The sequence below is a fragment of the Felis catus genome, chromosome C1, assembly GCF_018350175.1.
Source record: "Felis catus isolate Fca126 chromosome C1, F.catus_Fca126_mat1.0, whole genome shotgun sequence".
Classification (NCBI taxonomy): Eukaryota; Metazoa; Chordata; class Mammalia; order Carnivora; family Felidae; genus Felis; species Felis catus.
The window spans coordinates 72,284,913-72,305,858 of NC_058375.1; the positions used below are offsets into that span (position 1 = coordinate 72,284,913).

Below are 20,946 nucleotides of genomic sequence, written 5' to 3' on the forward strand. Positions count from 1 at the left end.
CAGGCTGCCCTTTAAGGCCAGGCTCTCCACGTGGTCCTTGATCACCTTGTGCTCCTCCGTGGCCTCTTTTACCTTGAATTCCAGGTTGTCCAGATAGTCCTTGTTCTCCCTATGGGCAAAAAAAGAAAGGTGATCATGACTTTAGAATCTACCAACATAATTGAAACCCAAATACAAGTCCATCTTTAGGTATAGTACAGGACACTCAGGAGATCAAATTCTGCATGGTCATTCTTCCTACTGATATTTTCCACATAAGTAATATTTGATTATAATGAACAATGCGTGTAGCAGTGGGGAAAGAAAATTCCAAGGATTATGGCCGTAAGTGTGGAAAGAAGAGGGAAGGGGGTACCTAAAAGCTAGAAAGAAGGCAGTGGGGCTAATGAGAGAATGGTGAATGTGCGGTGTGTGTGTGGGTTGTATATTACATATGACGGAATGTGCACTGTATTTGAGTTGGTGTTATTTTGCTGTGTTCTTCTCACCATACAGAGATGATTCAGCTTATACAAGAAAAAAAGCAGATTCTCCTGAAGTGTGAACCCTGGTTTTTGTCATGGTTGTCTTTTCAATCCTGTCATTAAGAAATTTCTATTACCTGTTTCTCAAGGTTCCTTTGATATAAATTCCCTTTATCTCCTCTAAAATTCCACTTAATGATATACTTAATCGCCATTATTTTATTTGCAAAGGTTAAGTCTTTTCTAAATTTACTTTTATTTTGTTTTTCAAGTGAAAGTTGAAATATCTTTCACACCATGTCTAAAAATAAGAATCAGGTAGAGTTTGCAGATAAGTTAATGAAAAATGAAGCTTGGTAGACTTTGATCAAAGATTCTTTAAGATTAGCACATTATCTTTCACTGTCTGAAGACAAATGTATAGCTTTGGGACTTGACAAATATGGATCCTTTTTATTGCAGATTCACACATTAAAGAGAGGAATCTTATTTCTTTTCCTAGTTTTAGCATTTTTTCAACTACTTTGAATTTTAGTGGAAAGGGATGAGTCATTTCCAGTTTACCCATATGGATCAGAATATCTGTACATTCTTTAGAAGTGGAACTATGAAAAGTTAAGAGGTAATATGATGACGGTGACAACATCTCAATCCTAGGCTTTTATGAAATCACTTTAGACACTAGACTAATCTCTTTGTTGTCTGGGTCAGTTCTGCACTGAGATAGCTCTGAAACAGGTTTTGTTTGGAAAGCCTATTGACATGTGACAACATTCCATTCAATGCAGGATTTAATTACGATCACTTTGACTCTATGAAATAAGCTCTACTCTTATCAGGTTTATAAATTGGTTGGTTAGGTTCAGACTCAGAGGGATAGAAAGTGTATCTAAGAAAGTATGAATCCAGAAGTAATAAGATTTCTCTTTTTTTTTTTTTTGGAGGAGAAGGTAGATGACAGAGGGGGAAGAAGAAACAGAATGAGTCAAAGGGCATTTTTTAAAAATGTTTATATATTTTTGAGAGACAGAGCGTGAGTAGGGGAAGGGCAGACAGAGAGGGAGACACAGAATCTGAAGCAGGCTCCAGGCTCTGAGCTGTCAGCACAGAGCCTGACGTGGGGCTCAAACTCGCAGACTGTGAGATTATGACCTGAGCTGAAAACAGACGCTGAACAGACTGAGCTGCCCGAGTGCCCCAAAGCATTTCCAGTTCTGAGTTAATGAGTTGTTCTGGCAAATTACATGCACTGTGGTTTTCACAGGAGATGAGTATGTCAAGGCCATACACTGTTTTTCCTAATGTGTTATTATTGGTCAAATTTTTAAAAAATGATTAATCTTACCATTGTGTGATTTAGCCAATGAACTCAGGTACAATAAGCATATTAGTAGTGCTCCTCATCCATCAGAAGAAAATGTTAAAGTACCTTTGGGCCTGGAACCCCTGGGCTTCCTGGAAGGCCTGATGGCCCCTTGGCTCCTCGAGGACCTGGAGACCCAGCTGGTCCTGCTCTTCCTGGGCTGCCTCTGGTGCCCTAAATAACATAGGTAAGAAATAAAAATTGGGGGTATTTCCTAAAACTCCATCCAGAGGCTCAGTAACTGTAGGAGGCGTTGGTGTTCTGAAAGGCTACTGTTGACACACTGCTCAGGTTTGAGAGTTATCCTGGGCTTCTGTCCCAAATAAGTGAAATATTTAAGTCATGTTTTTACCTACCTAAAGTCTCTAATTATAGTTAATATAATGGTCTGAGGTATTTAAAATGAAAATACTGAGGCAGTACAGTCTTTTAGTACCTTCTGACTTAAATAGCCTAGGTGTAAAGTATGTTCATTGTATTCTAACTTTCTGTATTATATTTGGGTGTGCATGACAACTCTAATAACTGATTAATGTTTCCTTAAGAAAAAAATTCTATGGATATTAACCAGACTTACTGTGGTGATCATTTTCTCAATATAAAAACATATTGAATCATTATGTTGTATACCTAGAACTAATATAAGCTCTATGTCACTCATATCGCAATTAAAATTAAAAAAGTTTAAAAACTTTTTTTTTAGAGTTTCTGAGTGGTTCATTTGTTAGCCCAGCAAGGAAAGTCACTTACTGACATGACTTAAATCATGTACCCAAAGTAAACTTGTTTAAGATTAAGTTAGCCTTTTGGCAAGAACAATGGCCTGAAATGTTGAAGACATTGGAGCAGCATCAATAAGCAATTAAAAAACAAGGTAAATGCTTTGGAATGGTTTTCCTTGCCTCTTGATGAACTGACAGATGTTAGCATTACAACTCAGTTGTTTATTTGGGGAGTCAATGCTGTGTTAAAGTGACTAAAGAATTAACGTATATGAACAGTTTGTAATTGACTATAGGTGAGGAAATTTTCAAAGACATTAAAGCACTAAATCAGTACAACCTCAAATGGAATTGGCTAAAATGTGATAAAACTGATAGCAAAGCATTGGACGAAGATTTACTGGACAAATTTGCAAAACTTGTGAAAATGTACAGTACTTAAAGCTAGGGATATTCATTTTATTATTCACCATCAGTTACACTGAGGAAAATACTTGAATCTAGCATGTATTGTTGAACAAGTAGTGTCAACAGTGAACTCCATTGACTCTTGCAAACTTCATCCATTCTGTGATTTTTTTGTGTGAAAATAGAACCTGAATATCCTCATTTTCCCTATCACAAAGCAATTTGATGGCTTGGCAGGGATAAAGTTTTCCTGAGATATTTTGAGACCAAGATTGAAATTGTTTTGAATGAGAAGAACCACCCTCAACCTCTATTATTGAATAATGAGTGACTTCAGAAATTAGATTTTGCTACAGAGCCTATAATGTTTATCAATGAATTCAACCTAAAATTACAAGGCAAGGCAATGCCTATTTGTGAAGCATGTACTGTGGTAAAGTCATTTCTTTTTAAGTAATCTCTATGCCCAACATGGGGCTCAAACTCACAATTCAAAGATCAAGAGTCACATGTTCTCACCAACTGAGTCAGCCAGCCACCCTGTGTGGTAAAGTTATTCTGATGACAACTAATGTTCAAATCACAAGTAATGTGAAGCAACTTTTATATATTTCCTATTGGTGTCAAGAATTAAAACAGTAAGTGAGACCATCATTTCCACATAAATTTGTAGTGGGTAGATTTTCTGAGCTCAGCTACTGCCAGTAGCATTTTTTAGCACTAGAGGCAAGAAATTTGTGTACTTCAAAATCCATTTAACTGTGCAGCTGAGAAGTTTTCACCTAAAGTCCAATTGGATATGAATAATATGCAATATAATGACATAATAGAAGGCAAATATCAAGAGAAGATTCTAACAGAATTTTATAAATTCCTTCCAAGCAATGAATAGGCACAGTTAAAATCATATGTTTGTGACTTTGGTAGAACCTATCTGTGTGAAAAGAATTTTCAAAGATGAAGTATGTAAAACGTGCAAAATCTCATTATAGGTCAGCATTAACAAATAAAAAGAAAATTTTGATGATATGGAACCGTAATAAGCTAAATGTTATCTCCCTCCCACAAATAATTCCATTTTTTCTCATTACTAGAATTGTATTACCAACAAAAAGTTGTACTAAATTTTATTTTGAATTGCATGAAGAAAAACTTACTGAAAATCTATTTTATCTTTTGTTGCATAAGTTCTTAAATAAAACCCTTAATTTTGCCTCTTGCCTTGCAAAGCCTAAAATAGTTACCAATATTTACAGAAAACATTTGTTGACCTTTGTTCTAGATGACCACTACTTTCTCAGTTGATTCCTGGGATACTAAATTGGGTTGTGCAATCATTCTTTCATGCATTCAGCAAAAAATTGATGATGATATAGAATACCATCTATGTGAAAGGAAGGTACCATGGGAAACCATATGGGGAATACAAATATAAATATGTTTTTGTTTTCAAGGAGCTTAACATTAAGTGAAAAGGATAAAATGTAATTATATAAACAGTTACAATAAATACAGAAATATTTTAAAAATTGCCAGATGAGAAGAGAGATAGAAAGTAAATTCTAGAGAGGTTCTGAATAGGGGAAATTACTTTTGGTGCTGATCAAAACAGGAATAACTGATAAAGTAGAGTAGAACTGGATCATAAGATAAAGATATTGCCCTTAAAGTTACAAATGTAATAGGAAAGATGATTTGCTAAAGAGAGTATTCCTGTAGAAGGCCTGGTTGGGAGAATAGGATTTAAAGATAAAGCCAATTTTGAATATAATACTAAAGTGTTTTTCCTTTTTTCTCCAAGTTATTTCCTCCAAATTATATCATCACATATCTTTTTATTTTCTTACTTACAGTGAATAATTCAACATAGTTAAAGAATTACCTTTTCTATGTAGATTTTCTTCATGACCACAAAACTCACTATAGTAATGAATGTAAATGTATTCTATATCACTACGTGCCATGTGCTATGCTGGACACATAGAGAGAGATGCCTACAGAGTATAGGTTCGTATTCCTATGTTGACCTTTAAACTTTTTTTGTCCCAATCTACATTAGCCATTTTCTCTCTCATCATTTCTCTACAGTAGTGGTTCTTGATATTTGTAAGGAACCATTATGAAGACAAAATAGGGGAAGAGAGAGAGAAGGAGAGAAGGGGAGTGAGAAAAGAGAGGGAGAGAGGAGAGGTAGAGACAAAGAGACAGGAAGAGAGATGGAGAGAGAGAGGAAGGTGGGGCAGAGAGAACATGCACACACACACACACACACACACACACACACACAGAGAGAGAGAGAGAGAGAGAGAGAGAGATCCACATTGTGAACTTAAGTTTCAGGTGGTTATATGGTTCTTACATATTGCTTGCATCTTAATCTAAGTGCACTTATCTCTATTTCCTTCCCCTTGTCACATGAATTTGAGGACCCTGGCTGCATATACTCTATCCTATTTCTTTCCCCCTGCCACACAAATCCTGGATTCAGGACTTGGTGTCTTTTAAAAAAATTTTTTTAAATCTTTATTTATTTTTGAGAGAGAGACAGCTGAGCAGGGGAAGAACAAAGACAGGGAGACACAGAATCCGAAGCAGGCCCCAGGCTCTGAGCTGTCAGCACAGAGCCTGATGTGGGGCTCAAACTCATAAACTGTGAGATTATGACCTGAGCCGAAGTCGGACGCTCAACTAACTGAGCCACCCAGGTGCCCCGGGACTTGATGCCATTTTAGAACTCATTAATGCAAATGAAAGCAAATCCAGTCAGTCACCTGAGACCTTGAGATAAAATTTCAAAATGTTTAGTGAAGACGTAGGTGTCATACCAATGGCCAGGTGTCTAATAGAAATAAGACTTTATAGAAAAGGCAAGTCTCAAAAACAAATTTTGATGAATAGTGCCCTCCCCATGAAAAACAAAAAAAGTAAAAAATGTAAAGAAACCAATGGCCTGCAGAGAAAGATTCTAAAAGGTCATATAAAAGATGGAAGGAAGGGTATGTAAGCAAGGAAAAAAAATCATACAGACTTAGGTTAATATATAGACTTAGGTCCAGTGTTAAACTAGGTGAAATGTAAGGATTTTTTTTTTAAAGTGGATTGTCTTGCAAAGCTGTGAATAGCCCATCCTTGGATGTATTATAGAACTAATAGATGCCACAGGGAGAGGATATCATATGACAGATTACCCTAGACAATTTGAGGAGACCTCAACGTTCCAAAATTCTGAAACATTAGCACTTTACTTGTAATTTTAGGCAATTTTTAAGACCTTTATTTGCTAACAGTAAAAAAAAATGTATCTTTTGGGTAATGCATGGACAATGGACATTCAGACACTGCTGAACGCTCCTGAAGTCAATAGGTCTTTTTAGCTGAGAATAAAAAGGACCCTAGAACTAGTCCGTAGGGTTAACTGAAAACTAAAAACTTTACTTGCAGTGCTATCACATATTTAGCACAGCACAATGACTATGTTCCAAGTCATTTACTGTTCATGTTGGTTTCTTAGAGAGAAATTTGAGGATAGTAGCAGAGTGTTCTGTACAAAGTTCCAAACAATGTTTCATACAAGTAGAGAACAAATATTTCTTATTATGAACACAAAGATGGATGAGTAATTTTGCTTTCAAGAGAAACAGATGCTTATGCCTAGGCATTCTTTCCAATGTCTTCCAAATGATTTGTCTAACACCAATAAGCAAAGAGTAAGTCATTCTGAGTGAATTTTAAAATGTAAACAAAACCACAATTAATTTGTTCACAGATGATGAAACCAATAAACTCTGGAGGAAGTGTCAGTTTTGATTGGACTGAAACCAATGACTGCTTAATCCTTGATATTCTAAAGAAACAAGTACTTGGGTCAGTAATCAACAACAATAACATCAGCCACAAGAGTTACTTCTTATTGTCATCTATGTATCAGAAACTGTCATGGTAATATGGTTGTATTGTTTTATTTAATCGATGTCAGTTAAGAAAAGAAGAGGGATTCCGTGTCTTTTACTTTGACTTCCCTGTGGGGAAAGGATAGTATACGTATAAATTTGCCTTCAATCTGGAATTGAATGGAAAGATCTGGAAAGGAAAATGGAGTTATCTGCACACATTAGAAGGACAGAGAGAGAGAGAGGAAGATTTTGTTACAGTGATGACTGGTTTGTATAGTGAAACATCACAGAGAATGTCCCTAGGTCTCCTAATTTAGTTGCCTTAATCTCATTAGGATTGAAACAACTATATTAAGAAATAAGTAAGAAAGAAATAAAATTTGCTAAAGACAGGCAACAATAGAAATCCACATTTTAAAGTAGATTAACAAAGGGGTGCCATCTTTAAAACTATGTTGAATGAAAAGATAAATATTTTTAATGTTAATTTTATTGATTTCTCAACAACAGAATAATAAATTTAAAGTGACACTAAACTTCAAATTAGTTGATGTTTTCCTTTAAAGTAGCACCTTGAAAATTACTAAAAAGTTTTTTTCTTTCCCTACTGCCAAGCATTCTTTGTGTTCCTAGCATTATATTTATGTAGTTATTTATTGTGTGAGAAAATAGCAATTAAAATTAATTTGCTTTCTATAGAGCAAAAAATAAGTATGATGCCCTGAATTTTTTTGCATTATTAGGCAACATAAGTACTGCATTTTTTGTTTAAGCCAGCAAATCAACGAGTTAATAAAAGTAATGCTTTGCTTCCTTTACTCCAAGCAACTAAAGACACTTCTGTTTAAGTAAGAATTTCTCATTTTATTTGGTTTACTAAATATATCCCTCCTAGGAAAGAATTGGCTGTTTAAAAAATATGGGATAGGAATTATTAGGTGATTATATGCAAGGCTACATTATATCTAAATAATGTAGCATTCATAACATTTTCCTTCAGTGCCAGTCATAAGTAATGCGGCCAAAGGCTGGAAATAAGATTTATGAATGAGCTGTATACTACAGTTAGGAGATAACTTTAGTTTTGAATCTCTAAACATATTAAAGCTTATGGAACTTGGAGCAGCGTTGAGACAAGTCAGGTTAGCTTGACTTAGGTTATTCTCAAGAGTATACAAAACTAACTCTTGTTCAGCCTTAATGAATGTAGGCATTTCAACATTGTATTACCTCACAGAAATTATTCACACATTTCCATTAGAACAACTGGTGGTTTGTCAGTCTTGTAAAATGGACAGTGCAAATGTCACTCTAATATTGGGCAAAATGAATGTATCTTACGAAATCTCCTTTACTCAGCCCAGAACGTATAATCACAGGACTAACAAGGACTGAAAGAAGTTATTTCATTTATGCTTTGGCTCTCAGACATGTCTAGGCTCACACTACTATGAAGAAATAAATGTCCATCTTTTATTTCAAAAATAGCAAATCTATACCCATATTATTTTATTTGATCCTCAGAATCCTGTGAACATGCCGATTCTTTCCTGACTGCAGGTTTTTCCATTTTGATTCCTTCACATAGCGTGTTCTTCCTTCATTCTGTATATACCTGGCTCAGTTTCCTGAAGGGATATATAGTATAAATATACCCCAGTATGACTTCCTCAGTGAGGCCTCCACTGTCTACTCCATCTATAATCTACCTCCCACATGTTCTATTTATTTATTTATCTATTTATTTATCTATTTATTTATCTATTTATTTCTTTCATAGAACTTAGCACAATTTAGAATTGCCTGATTTGTTTATATATGGACTACTACTCAATTACTAGGCTGATCCATATTGCATTATGAATTGTTTTTAGGCCTAAAATGGTCAAATGTCAGAAGTTTCTTGCTGTTTCATGTATGTTTCACGAAGGCAATTCTTTGTCCATCTTGTTCACTGCTCTATTCTCTAACTCCTGGCTCATATTAAGCACTAAACAAATATTTTTGAATGAATGAATGTTTGCTTAACCACGAATATCTATTACTATGGAAAGATGATAATAGCTCAATAATAGACATTCACATAGAATCATTTGATACTCAGAAAAACCATATGAGTCAGGTATTTTTGTATTGCTGGTATAGATGCTTAAGACTTTAAGTAGGTGACACATCCTAACTTTATTCGGGTCTCCGAAGTCATTGTTATTATGCAAAGAATATTCATTCTTCAAATATTTACTGAGCTCCTTCTATAGGCCTGACACTGCTAAGTGCTAGGGATGCAAAGATGAATAAAACACGATCCCCATTCTACAAGAGTTTGCAATCTTTTGGGGGCAGAAAGATGTGAAGATATGTAATCAGCAGCCATATGATCCATCCTCTGATGGAAGCAGTGTATACAGTATACATAAGTTCAGAGCAGGGAGGCTTAACTCTGAGTGAAGAATCCAAAGAAGAGTGTCTGAAGGAGGCAACCGTTCAATTAAGTCCTAAAAGAGCAAGAAATTATTCATCCTAAAGTCAGAGAGAAAGATGGAAGAGCTTTCCAAGCAGAAGGCATAAATTGCATGTACAAAGGCATTAAAGTAGGAATATATGCAGAATTTGGAGGAATGTCTAAGTAATTAAGCATACCTGAAAGGGCACAGTATAGTGGTTAAGGACATAGGTAGGCTCTGAATCTACATTGCCTGATTTTGAATTCTGGCTCTATTATTTGTTGTCCGTGTGACCTCAGGCAAGTTACTTAGTCTCTTGGAGTCTCACCTTCCTTTTCTGTAACCTGGAGATAATAGCTCTACCTACTTGATGGTTTTTTTTTTGTGAGGATTAAAAAAACTTCATCCATATTCAGCACCTTGAATAGTGCCTCGCACGTGCTAAGTGTTTAATAATTGTTAGCCGCCATTACGACTGAAATGCACAGCAAATGTGAGGAGAAAAGTGGACTATAACACTGGAAATGTAAACAGAGGCCAGATCACGAAGGATCAACATTCCAAGAAGACTATGAACTTTATTGGATTGAGAGTCATTGGAGACTCAACTAGGAACATTTCATCCTTTAGCAAATCTTTCATTTTGTTGCTAATAAGCAGCCAAACAGACTGTGTTTTGTCTGCTCTGGAAGAGTTCCTAATGAGCAGTTAATGGGCCAAAACAAGCAGCAGAGGGAATAGAGAGAAAGTAGCAATCAGGATAAACCATAATTGGAAATCACCCTCTTAATAATCAAGAGTTGACAGGATCTGCTGAAGGTATGTTTCTTTCTCCAAAATACTGTGAAGAAAGAAATGTATCTTCTCAGAAACAGAAGTTTCTTTAGTGTGACTAGCTCACAGGCTAGAGAACACACCAGATGGGTGGCAGGGCTGCTGGTGTTCTTTAACAGAGGCTTCCACGGTGGTCTTCCTACTCTGTGCTTGGATTATGAGTGGGCTGATGAAGTGTGTTTTTCCTTCCTATACTGGGCACAATCCACAAGTGGAAAACTTAAGACTTTCGACGTTCTTTTAGGACAAGCATCTCATTTTATACAACACTTAAGCTTATGTTCACCTGACAAAGTGCAAAGTCAAGATTGAAAGGCCTTGATTTGTCTTAAGTCAAGATGTTAGTTTTGTTTCTTTCCCTCTTTTCCAATAACCAATTTTATAAGTTGCAGCAATAAAAAAATAAAAAGACCGGTAAGCCTTCATTTTGATGACAAATAGATTTATGATCTTTGCAGGGAAAAGTTGTTTTCCTTTTTCATAAATGATTGAGGCACTACTGAAGTCCAACGCAATGAAAACAGCATGGTAGACTCATTTACTACAGATGTGCTAAATTGACGAGTCTCAAAACACTCATTTATACAGAAGGAAGTTCACACAGGCAACTGTGAGTCTCCCCAATACTATCCTTTAGTTATAGTCACATGACCTTGGAAAAACACCGAAACTGTGGAGTGAATATGCCAAGAATTCTTTAACTCCTTGGCCACATCAAAAAAAAAGAAAGAACATTGTTTAGGAAAATCAGGCAGTTGCATAATGCTAGAAATCCCAGAATAAATATTTTTCTCAGTGGAAAAATCCAGCAGTCTTTAGAGGTAAGCCAAGAAACACCACGGTGCCATGATTTAAAAAAATAAAATAAAAATTACAAAAAAAGACCAATGGAAAGATGTCCTTACCCGTCGTTGAAAATATTCCAGGGAATATGCTAGTATTTAAAGACTGTGTTACTATCTCTTAAGTAGTTTTTCTACTGCCACAGTAAGTTTCAGAAATAATTACTTAGAAATCATTTCACCTAATGACCAGTTTGGCCATTGTTACCTAATGTCATTGAACAGACCAGTTCCTTATAAAAACAATTATTCTGGTTTCATATCATATATTCTACAGGGAGCAGAAATACTTACAGAAAAATTTTCTGTATTCTTAAATACCAATGGCATGTGTAAACCTTGGGGCTTTATTTAAAGGGGATTCCTCAAGGGAAAGTTAATTTTGTTTTTATTTTGAAGGCTACAAAACGTTTCAATATTTATGACATTCTGATATTCAAAGTATGCATGTGAAATTTTTCTTATTCTTTGAAAATGCTAAAAAGTGGGAGATGATGAATTATGATCTGATACCTAATTGCTTACTAATAGCAATAGCAGATACCATTCAGCTTCATGGATTTGGGAGGTATACAACATTATTGTAATTCATTTCAACTCCTTTCATCATAAGATTCCATGAGGTTTTTATACAAGTCATGTATAAAGGGACATGTGGCTCTGAATCTGTTTTTTAAAAATGACTTCCTAATTAGAAGTGGAATAGCTTACAAAGTGGAGCTAGAATATGCATGTTTTATTACCTAATTCATACTCAGATTCTCCTTGCTCCTCATTATGTCTTCAGCATCTCCATATCTACTAGGTCTATCTAGCATTTAAACGTGGTTAAGCTTCTGTCACTTAAAAATAACTTCTACTGTAATTTCAGTTTCATCTCTAGTTATTGCCCTCCTTTCTCTTTCAGGGCCAAGTTTCTCCATTGAATTATCTGAATGTCTTGATTTCCTCACTGTCCACTGTCCTCAAGCACTGCAATCCTATTTCTGCATCCCCCGCATCAGATCAAATGGTTATATGCTGATGTTACCGATGATCTCCATATACTAAAGTATAGTGGTTATAATTTTATCTTTTTAGATTTTGGTACTAGTCAGTGTCTGTATTTGCAAATACCAGAAACTAATCCTGGATAATTTAAACAGAAAATTTACTGAAAAGGTACTGAGTAGCTCACAGACAAATCCAGAAAGCCAGGTTCGGAAAATGCATAGGATTGAAGGAAGTTTAGGGGCGCCTGGGTGGCGCAGTCGATTAAGCGCCCGACTTCAGCCAGGTCACGATCTCGCGGTCCGTGAGTTCGAGCCCCGCGTCGGGCTCTGGGCTGATGGCTCAGAGCCTGGAGCCTGTTTCCGATTCTGTGTCTCCCTCTCTCTCTGCCCCTCCCCCATTCATGCTCTGTCTCTCTCTGTCCCAAAAATAAATAAACGTTGAAAAAAAAATTAAAAAAATAAAAGAATTGAAGGAAGTTTAGGTAGCCAGAATTTGGACACTGCAGAGTGCATCACCGCAGCTTGCTAGACATGGACTCCAGTCACCCCTGGAACCTGAGTGCTATTGGGGTTACTGCCACTGCCACTAGAGTAGAATCTCTCTATTATCCCTGCTTCTGCGTATCACTAACTCCCCAGCCAAAGGGCTAGCTAGACATGACTGATTGGTTAGGCCTAGGTCATAGGCCTGTGTCCTTGTTTCAAGGAGGAAATGGGAAGTGAAAATCTAGAATCTGACTTCTGTAGAAGGTGCCCTCCCCCCACCAAGACTCAAAAAGGGAGTAAACATAAACATTTATAAACATAAGATGGGGTTAAAATGCTGAGTAGCCAAAAACCAAAAAAATAAAATTAATAAAACACATGTCCATCACAATCTCTCAGGATTATTAGATCTAGTTGATGACTTTTTCCTTGAAATATTTTTTTTCCTGAGTTTCTATGACATTACATTCTTTTTCTCCTACCTATTATGATCACTCCATTTCAGTCTCCTTTATAGTCTCCTCTTCCTTCTTTACCTGATTTCTAAATGATAGAAATCCTTACAGCTCAGTACCAGACCTTCTTTCCATCGTTTATTTAATATTTGTATGTTTCTTCATTTGTTCCCCAAATCTATTCACTGTCGCTTCTCTATCTTGCTGTTTGTCCTGGGAATTTGACCTTCATGGACTGTTATCATCTGGGTTCCCTTGTCCTCTCTTCACTTTCAGTTGGGGTTGGCCAATGGGGTACATATCTCTAGGATATTAGAGAAGAAAGGAGTACTATATTTATTTCTTCCATTTCCTCCTGGCTTTGACATTCTGTCAGTGGCTAGGTTACGTTCAAATACAGCTCCCGTAAGGTGCCCCTTTTCCCACAGCTCTAGCCCTCAGCTTGGCTCTCGACTTGACATTATTTCTTTCCTTTAACCTTTCAGGTCTAAGGACAGTAACCACATCCTACTGTTGATAGTCTCTGGATTCTCCCAACATCCCTTACTGGATGTCTTAACCCTTTCTTCATTTCAAAATATTTTTTTCAAAATTCAAAAGTAGAGTATTTCATCTACTTTCTAACATGACTCTGATTAAGTACATTTCTATATGCTGATGACTCTCACATTTATATCTGACATTCTCTCTGAGCTCTAGGCCAGAATATCTAATTGCCTAAATGTCATAACGTTACCCATAAAATTTGGGCTTCCTTCACTGTTTGCTTTTTTTCATGACGGGCAGTATAATGCACCAAGTTAGGAACTTGCACAAGTTAGAAATTTGGAAGTTATCCTTGACATCCCTCTCCTTCCCTTACCTCCCTTAACCAAATATCAAGTACTGTAAAAACTACCTCCAAAATACCACTAAATCCACCCACTTCTTTCCATTTCCACTTCACTAGTCTAGTCCAAACCATGAAGATATGCAGCCTGAAATATTGCAATAAATAGTCTTCTTATCAGTCGCCTGTATCTATGCTTGCCCCTTTCAATCCATTTTCCATAATGAAGCCAGAGCGAGTCCTTTAAAAATGGAAAAATTGGGATAATGTCCCTCCTAACTTCAACGGGGTACTAGTATCTTCACATAATGCTCAATATCCTTAATGTGTCCTTCAATATTTACATGATGTGGCTCTTGTGTACTTCAATGGCATCAAACTGTATCAGCATACATCTTGTTCACTAAACTTTAGCCATAATTGCTAATGTTCTAGTTTTTCAAACACACTATGTTCTTCTTAGCTTTGTATATGCTGTCATCTCTGCATAGAATGTTTCTTTCAGGCTTTCCTCACTCACAGTAATCATTCCTAATTTATTAACTCCTACTTATTCTTCAGTGTCATCTCTCTCTTTCTCCCTACCCTCTCATATCAAGCCACTTTACTGACATAAATTGCAAAGTACATAATTTGATAAGTCAGCATAAAAGATTTCACACATTTATAAAACCATCATCACAATCAAGATAATATATCTGCCCCCTCCCCCAAAAGCGTTCCTTTGGTAAGCCCTCCTTCTCACACCTCTAGCACTCCCATCTACAGGATACCCCCGATTTGCTTTCTGTCACTACAGATTAGTTTGCAATTTTTAGGATTTTACATAAGTAGAATCATACAGTATGTGCCCTTTTTTGTCTCTTTTTCTTCACTCAGCATATATATTTTGAGATTCACTCATGCTATAGCATGTGTCAGTAGCTCATTCTTTTTATTGCAAACTAGTATTTCATTGTACAAACATACCACAATTTGTTTAGCCAGACACCTCTTGAAGAACATTTGGGTTATTTCCAGTTTAGGGCTATTACAAAGATAAGTGCTATGAATATTCATGGACAAGTTTTTGTGTAGATACATGTTTTCATTTCTTTTGGCTAAGAGTAGAAAGGCTGGGTCATATGATAAGTATGTTTAAAGTTTTAAGACACTGCAAATGTATAGGTAATTGATGTCTTAATGGTATCTGATCAATGAACATGGTATATATGCCACTTATTTAGCTCTACTTTAACTTTTGTCAGAAATGTTTTATAGTTTTCAGCATATAGATTTGCACATTTTTGTGGTCATGTTATCCCATTTTGGCACTATTGTCACTACTGTTTTTTAAATGTTACTTTCTGATTGTTCATTGTTAGTGTATAGAAATACAATTGAAATTTGTATACTGATCTAACAACCTGCAACTCTAGTAAATTTACTTATTTTTTTCCTGTAGAGTCTTAAAGATTTTCTACATAGATGATCATGTTGTCTATGAATAAAGAGAGTTTTATTTCTTCCATTTTACTTGTTTTTATTACCCTCACTAGAACCTTACTTAATTGATTAGAACCTCCAGTACAGTATTGAATTTGTCATATATATGTGAGATATCTGTAGGAATATGAGGCCTCAATGGTTAGTCTCACAAATACCTACACTGGAAATACTTTTTGGAGGAAGTACTGAAATAATAATAGAAACAAATTCAGGAGAGTCTATAAGAGATATTGAAAGTAATAGTGATCAAATAGCTTGATTATTACTCAAGAAAGAAGCAATGGAAATAAAAAGAGAAAGTAAATGCATAAAAACTAAAAGTAAAATCAAGGCAATATCAAAAAGTGATGAAGGCAAAGAGTAGTTTATAGAGACAAAAGGAAATGAGAGGACATAAAAGTGCTTGTTTTGTTAGAAATACAGATAGTGATACATTTAACAAATCAATACATTTAATACATACCAATATATACATATTTGGTTCTTAAGTTCAGTGCAACTGGTACAAAACATCAATCAAAAAAGAAAGGGCAACTTTTATTTTATTTTTGAAAAATGTTTATTTATTTTTGAGAGAGAGACAGAGTACAAGTCGGGGGTGGGTAGAGAGAGGGAGACACAATCCCAAGCAGACTCCAGGCTCTGAGCTGTCAGCACAGAGCCCGACGTGGGGCTCGAACCCATGGACCAGGAGATCATGACTTGAGCGGAAGTCAGATGCTTAACTGACTGAGCCACCCAGGCACCCCAAGAAAGGGCAATTTTTAAACCAGCAAAAGAAAATTTAGTGTATCCAGTAGAAATCAGGAAAGAAAAAAAAGAAGACAGAAAAGAAATAAGACAGTATAAGACAAGGAAAAGACAGAATTAAGATGGCAAATATTCTTAATGGAGAAATTTTAGATGCGTTCTCTAAGATCTGTGCAGTAGAAGAATGTCCCCTATTGCTACTACTGTTTAACATAGTATTGAAGGTCCCTACCAACTTATGTGGAAGGAAAAAGAAGTGAGTGTAAGGAAAGAGATCAATCTGCCATTATTTGAAGGTGATATTATCTGTCTTAAAAATCCAATAGAAACAAAAGCAAATTATTAGAAATTTAAAAAAATCCAGTTGTATAGAATATAACCTGAATTAGTGACATTCTTTAAACAAGTAATAACTAACTAGAAAATAAAATAAAAAATAATACACAAAGTCTTTATTAAGAAGCAATACTCCATATTGATAAGAGCAAAGAATATGGAGTTAGGCTGTCTTTTAGCTATGAGACACTTGAAAGTGATAATCTCAGTGCCTCAGAATGTATGTAGGTATGAATGTATTTTTTTTTTAACTGAGGTATAATTGACCTCAGTTTCTAGATGCATAAAATGAGGATCGTAATTATTGTAATTATAAGATTGTAAAGATTAAGTGAGTTGATGTAGTCAAACACTTTATCATGGTACCTGGCACATAGTTAGCATTATATGAACTTTTGCTGTTATTATTATGGAAATATTTCATTATAGGACAATAGAAAATTATAAGAATAAATATTTCATCTGTTTGATTAACTAAATGGTAAGTTATGAATTTTCTCCCAATAAAGCTATAAATTCAAGACAAACGCAATGACAATTCAAGTTTTTGTTTTGTTTTTAGAGAAACTCAGCAAATCTAATCTCAAATGTATGGGGTAGAAGTGCAAAGAAGGAGAACTTGCCCCATTAAATATGAGGACACATTGCAAAGCCATAGAATAAGAACAGTGTGACAATACAAACAGACCAGAACAATTTTTTTCTGTAGAAGGCAAGAGAGTAAATATTTTAGATTTTATGAGGCCATTGGTCTTTGTTGCAACTACTGAACTCTGCTTTGTAGTACAAAAGCTGCCTTCAATGTTCCAAAGGTGGCTTAAGATATTTGATGAACTCAAAACACAGTTGGGTTGTGTAGTCCCTAAAATTGTGCTTCTTTATGGTTCTTATTGATAAGCTTTTATATGTGCAAAAATGGCATATATTATGTATGAGTTATTAGATATAAAATATGCAAGAGAATGTACTCATTGACATTCCCTGGAGATCATAAACATAATTCCAAAACAACTATTAAAGCAGTGATTGGCTAATCTGAGACAGTATCAAAACTAAGAAAGCTAAAATATATATGGTCTAGCAAAAAGACACTTATAAATAAGAAATAAAAAGTAAAGAGATATTCATTCTACTCACGGGAAGTCCCTGTTTTCCTGGTAGCCCAACTTTTCCAGAGTTTCCTGAAATGCCATCGGCTCCATGGTATCCTTGCATGCCTTTTGGCCCAGGTAGGCCTGGAAGACCCTTGGTAATTAAATTACATGGATTATAGACAGATGCTGTACAAATGTTTAAATGACAATTACCTTTGGGAGGGGGATGTTTACATTTTTAATACCCTACCCCAGGGTAAATTTTCCTGTTTCCTGAATTCCTTTTTGGATTCCACAGATCAGGTAACTCTTTAAAAGTTCCCTAAACAGAAATGCCACCAAGCTAACTAAAATGTGCTGTGTAAGCTTTTCAGCTTTAGTGTAATTCTCTGATACTTTCCATTGTACTGGCCCATGCTTTACCCAGCTATGGTGAAAAGTCAGCTATATGCATCTGTCAGCATAGGAAACAGCTATCATTTACTATCTGCAAAACCTCATGCCATATTATTTTCTCAAGAAACAAATTACAGTTCTTTTTGTTATCATTTTGAAATAGATGATTATATGACTGAATAAAGGTCTGAACATTTTTTTTCTACTCTTGGGTAAGTGGATATTACCTATATGAATCTCTGGTCTGAATGTGCTTATATTTTGTGTTCATTTTCTCTTCTTTTTTGAGCCAACACAGGCCACCCAAAGTAGACATCTCGCCCTTGGCTGGGGAAGACCAGCAGGAAGTAAGTCTCTGCTAATAAGCCAGTCAACACATACTTGCCTGCCTAGAGGAAGCTGATGGCTAAGGTAAAATCAATCTTTATTCTGTGATGAAATGATTTAAAACATTCTTTTCTAAGACTTTCTGTTCTACTTGCCAGGGAACTGAGAGGCTGAGTCCTTCCATTACAATCCAGCTTAGGCTTTTTATTCATGCTTGAAGATCTCTGACCTTTCTCACCAATCATTTAGTTATATTTCCAGTTCCCTGTTTTCAGTGGTTCATGATCAGAGAGTAGCATGAGTCCACAGAGAGAGCTCCATAACACCGGAAAATAGCATCCTTCAATTGCTGAGACTTGTATTTGTACAGCAAGCTTGGTTTTGAACTCATGGTCATATTTTGTTCCCTCTGTGTTCCAGCGTGGGCTTAAATTATTTTTTGAAGACAAGCTGATTTATCCAACACTTGTCATAATTGGCCCCAAACCTTTCTGCTTGCTGAAGTTGCCAATTCTATTTAGAAAAACAAGAAAGATGAAAAGGGTCTATTACTTACAGGAATCCCAGGTTTCCCAGCAGGGCCAGGAGTGCCTTTTTTCCCTTTAGGACCCTAAAAATGTGAAGCACAGCTGTAATTAATTGTAATAAACTTAATTAAACTGAAGGCATAGAAAAGAACCCTGAGACCTGGATGCCACAGCACGTAATGCCACTAACTAGCTGTATATCGTTGAGATTGTCATTTAACCTCCCTGGGAGTCATTTTCTTTATCTGAAAATGAGAGTTTGACCAGATAATCTATGAATTTCCATCTAGCTCCAAATTCTATGGTGTAAAAATTTAAATACTGGCTCTAAAAGGGAACTAAATATTATTTAATAAATGTCCACCTTTTCAGACAGAGCCTTTGTCTTCCTATTGAAAGTGGCAAAGTGATTTATTAATTCAGTAAACATTTACCAAGTTTTACGTATCAGGTATTCTGTGCTCTGTTGGGAGTGCAAAGTCACAGTTACTGATCTCAAGGCACTCACAGTGTAGTAAGGGACATGAACCAATAGCCTAAAATGTGCTTATCTGGAAGCATAGACAAGAACATACTTGTGAATCAAAGAAAAGATATTTATTTCCCACGGAACTCTTTGTTTTTCCATGTGGGAGATGTTTTAAATCATAATTGATTCAGCAGTAACTGGTCTGCCAGGATAGTTAGGAATTTTGCCCTTGCAAATCATGCCATTATTGTGATGATATCCTAAAATTATTTTAAAAAGGAAAATGTGGAAAAGAGTGACCTAGTTCACAAATAAGAAAAAGAAGCATATTGTCATTACCAGACACATTTCTCAGAAGTCATCAAAAGTTGTCACAAACAGGATAATTCCACCAAAACGGGATGTTAAGTTATTCAAATTTCAGATAAATTGTGCCAAAGATTCAATTTGAGAACAACAAAGTAAATAATTTCATAACATATTACATCTTCTGAAAATGAACTTAATATATTTTTTTTTAATTTTTTTTTCAACGTTTATTTATTTTTGGGACAGAGAGAGACAGAGCATGAACGGGGGAGGGTCAGAGAGAGAGGGAGACACAGAATCGGAAACAAGCTCCAGGCTCGGAGCCATCAGCCCAGAGCCCGACACGGGGCGCGAACCCGCGGACCGCGAGATCGTGACCTGGCCGAAGTCGGACGCTTAACCGACTGCGCCACCCAGGCGCCCCTGAACTTAATATTTTAAGAAGAAATAGTATATGTAGTAATAGAAAAAAAGGGCATTTTGTATAAGAGATAAAAATCTTTGTTAGAATTTGATAATGGGAAGCTATATGGAACAAGAGTTCTACCTCCAACTTGGAGAACTACTTTACTTGACTTAAAAGGTCACTAATATAAAGTCTTTCTAAGGGTGAGGAAACCAGAAAATGAAACAGTAGATGATCTGAGTTAAGTTGAAGGAGAAGAAATTTCTGGAACATATGCTCTCTAAAATAAAATATACCTTTTAGGACACAATAAAGAAATAAAATAAAACTACAAGATTTTAAATACTGAAAAAATTGTGATTTCAGGTATCTCTAATAGCACTAATTAAATAGTATATGAACTATGATAATATTCAAATATGTTAGCCAGAGTATTTTTTCCTTCACAGTATTTTTTTTTATGCAAAGTGATAGACCTGCTCTAGATTTTAGATTTTCGAAATAGACGTTTCCTTAGCTTATGGATTTCAACATAGTCTTCTGAAACTCATGGTGAGGTAATAATTTTAGAAGGATATAATATTTTGAGAAGAATACATTTTTAAAAAGAAAGCCTAATTTTTATTTTTTATTAAATTTTATAACTTTTCCCCCAATGTTTATTTATCTTTGAGAGAGAGAGAGCATGAGAAGGGAAGGGGCAGAGAGAGAGGGAGACAGAGAATCTGAAACAGGCTCTGTGCTGTCAGCGCAAAGCCTGACATGAGGCTGGAACCCACAAACTGTGAGATCAGGGCCCCAGCTAAAGTTGGATGCTCAACCGAAAAAAAATGATTTTTAAATATGAAAACTCTACATTTGAGTATCAAAACCAAGGTGACAAAGGAGTCCAGTCATACAATTTATGCCATAAAGAACAGATTTAGAATTATAATAGTATAAGAGAAAAATTTTTCTACTTAAGGGGATATAAATATCTTCAAGTTGGTGAAAGGTAAAAACAAAAGCATAAGAGAAGCAAGATTGTTTGACACTGACAGGAATCTCTGAGAAGGGCCCTTTATACCTCACTCTGCCCTCAAGTCCTGGTGTGGGGGAAGCAATAATACCCT

The 20,946-nt window shown here is 35.7% G+C and overlaps 1 protein-coding gene across 7 annotated transcripts in view; it reads right to left on the reverse strand.

Annotated features, from left to right (window-relative positions):
- COL24A1 (collagen type XXIV alpha 1 chain) overlaps positions 1–20,946 on the reverse strand; it is a 412,001-nt gene that overhangs the window by 47,712 nt on the left and 343,343 nt on the right. For all 7 annotated transcript variants that reach the window (XM_019837359.3, XM_045036125.1, XM_019837358.3 and 4 more), the window contains 4 exons: positions 18,680–18,733; positions 17,444–17,551; positions 1,894–2,001; positions 2–109 (listed from right to left, as the gene is read on the reverse strand). In XM_019837359.3, coding sequence (XP_019692918.2) covers positions 2–109; positions 1,894–2,001; positions 17,444–17,551; positions 18,680–18,733 — 378 coding nt within the window. The remainder of the gene's footprint in view (position 1; positions 110–1,893; positions 2,002–17,443; positions 17,552–18,679; positions 18,734–20,946) is intronic.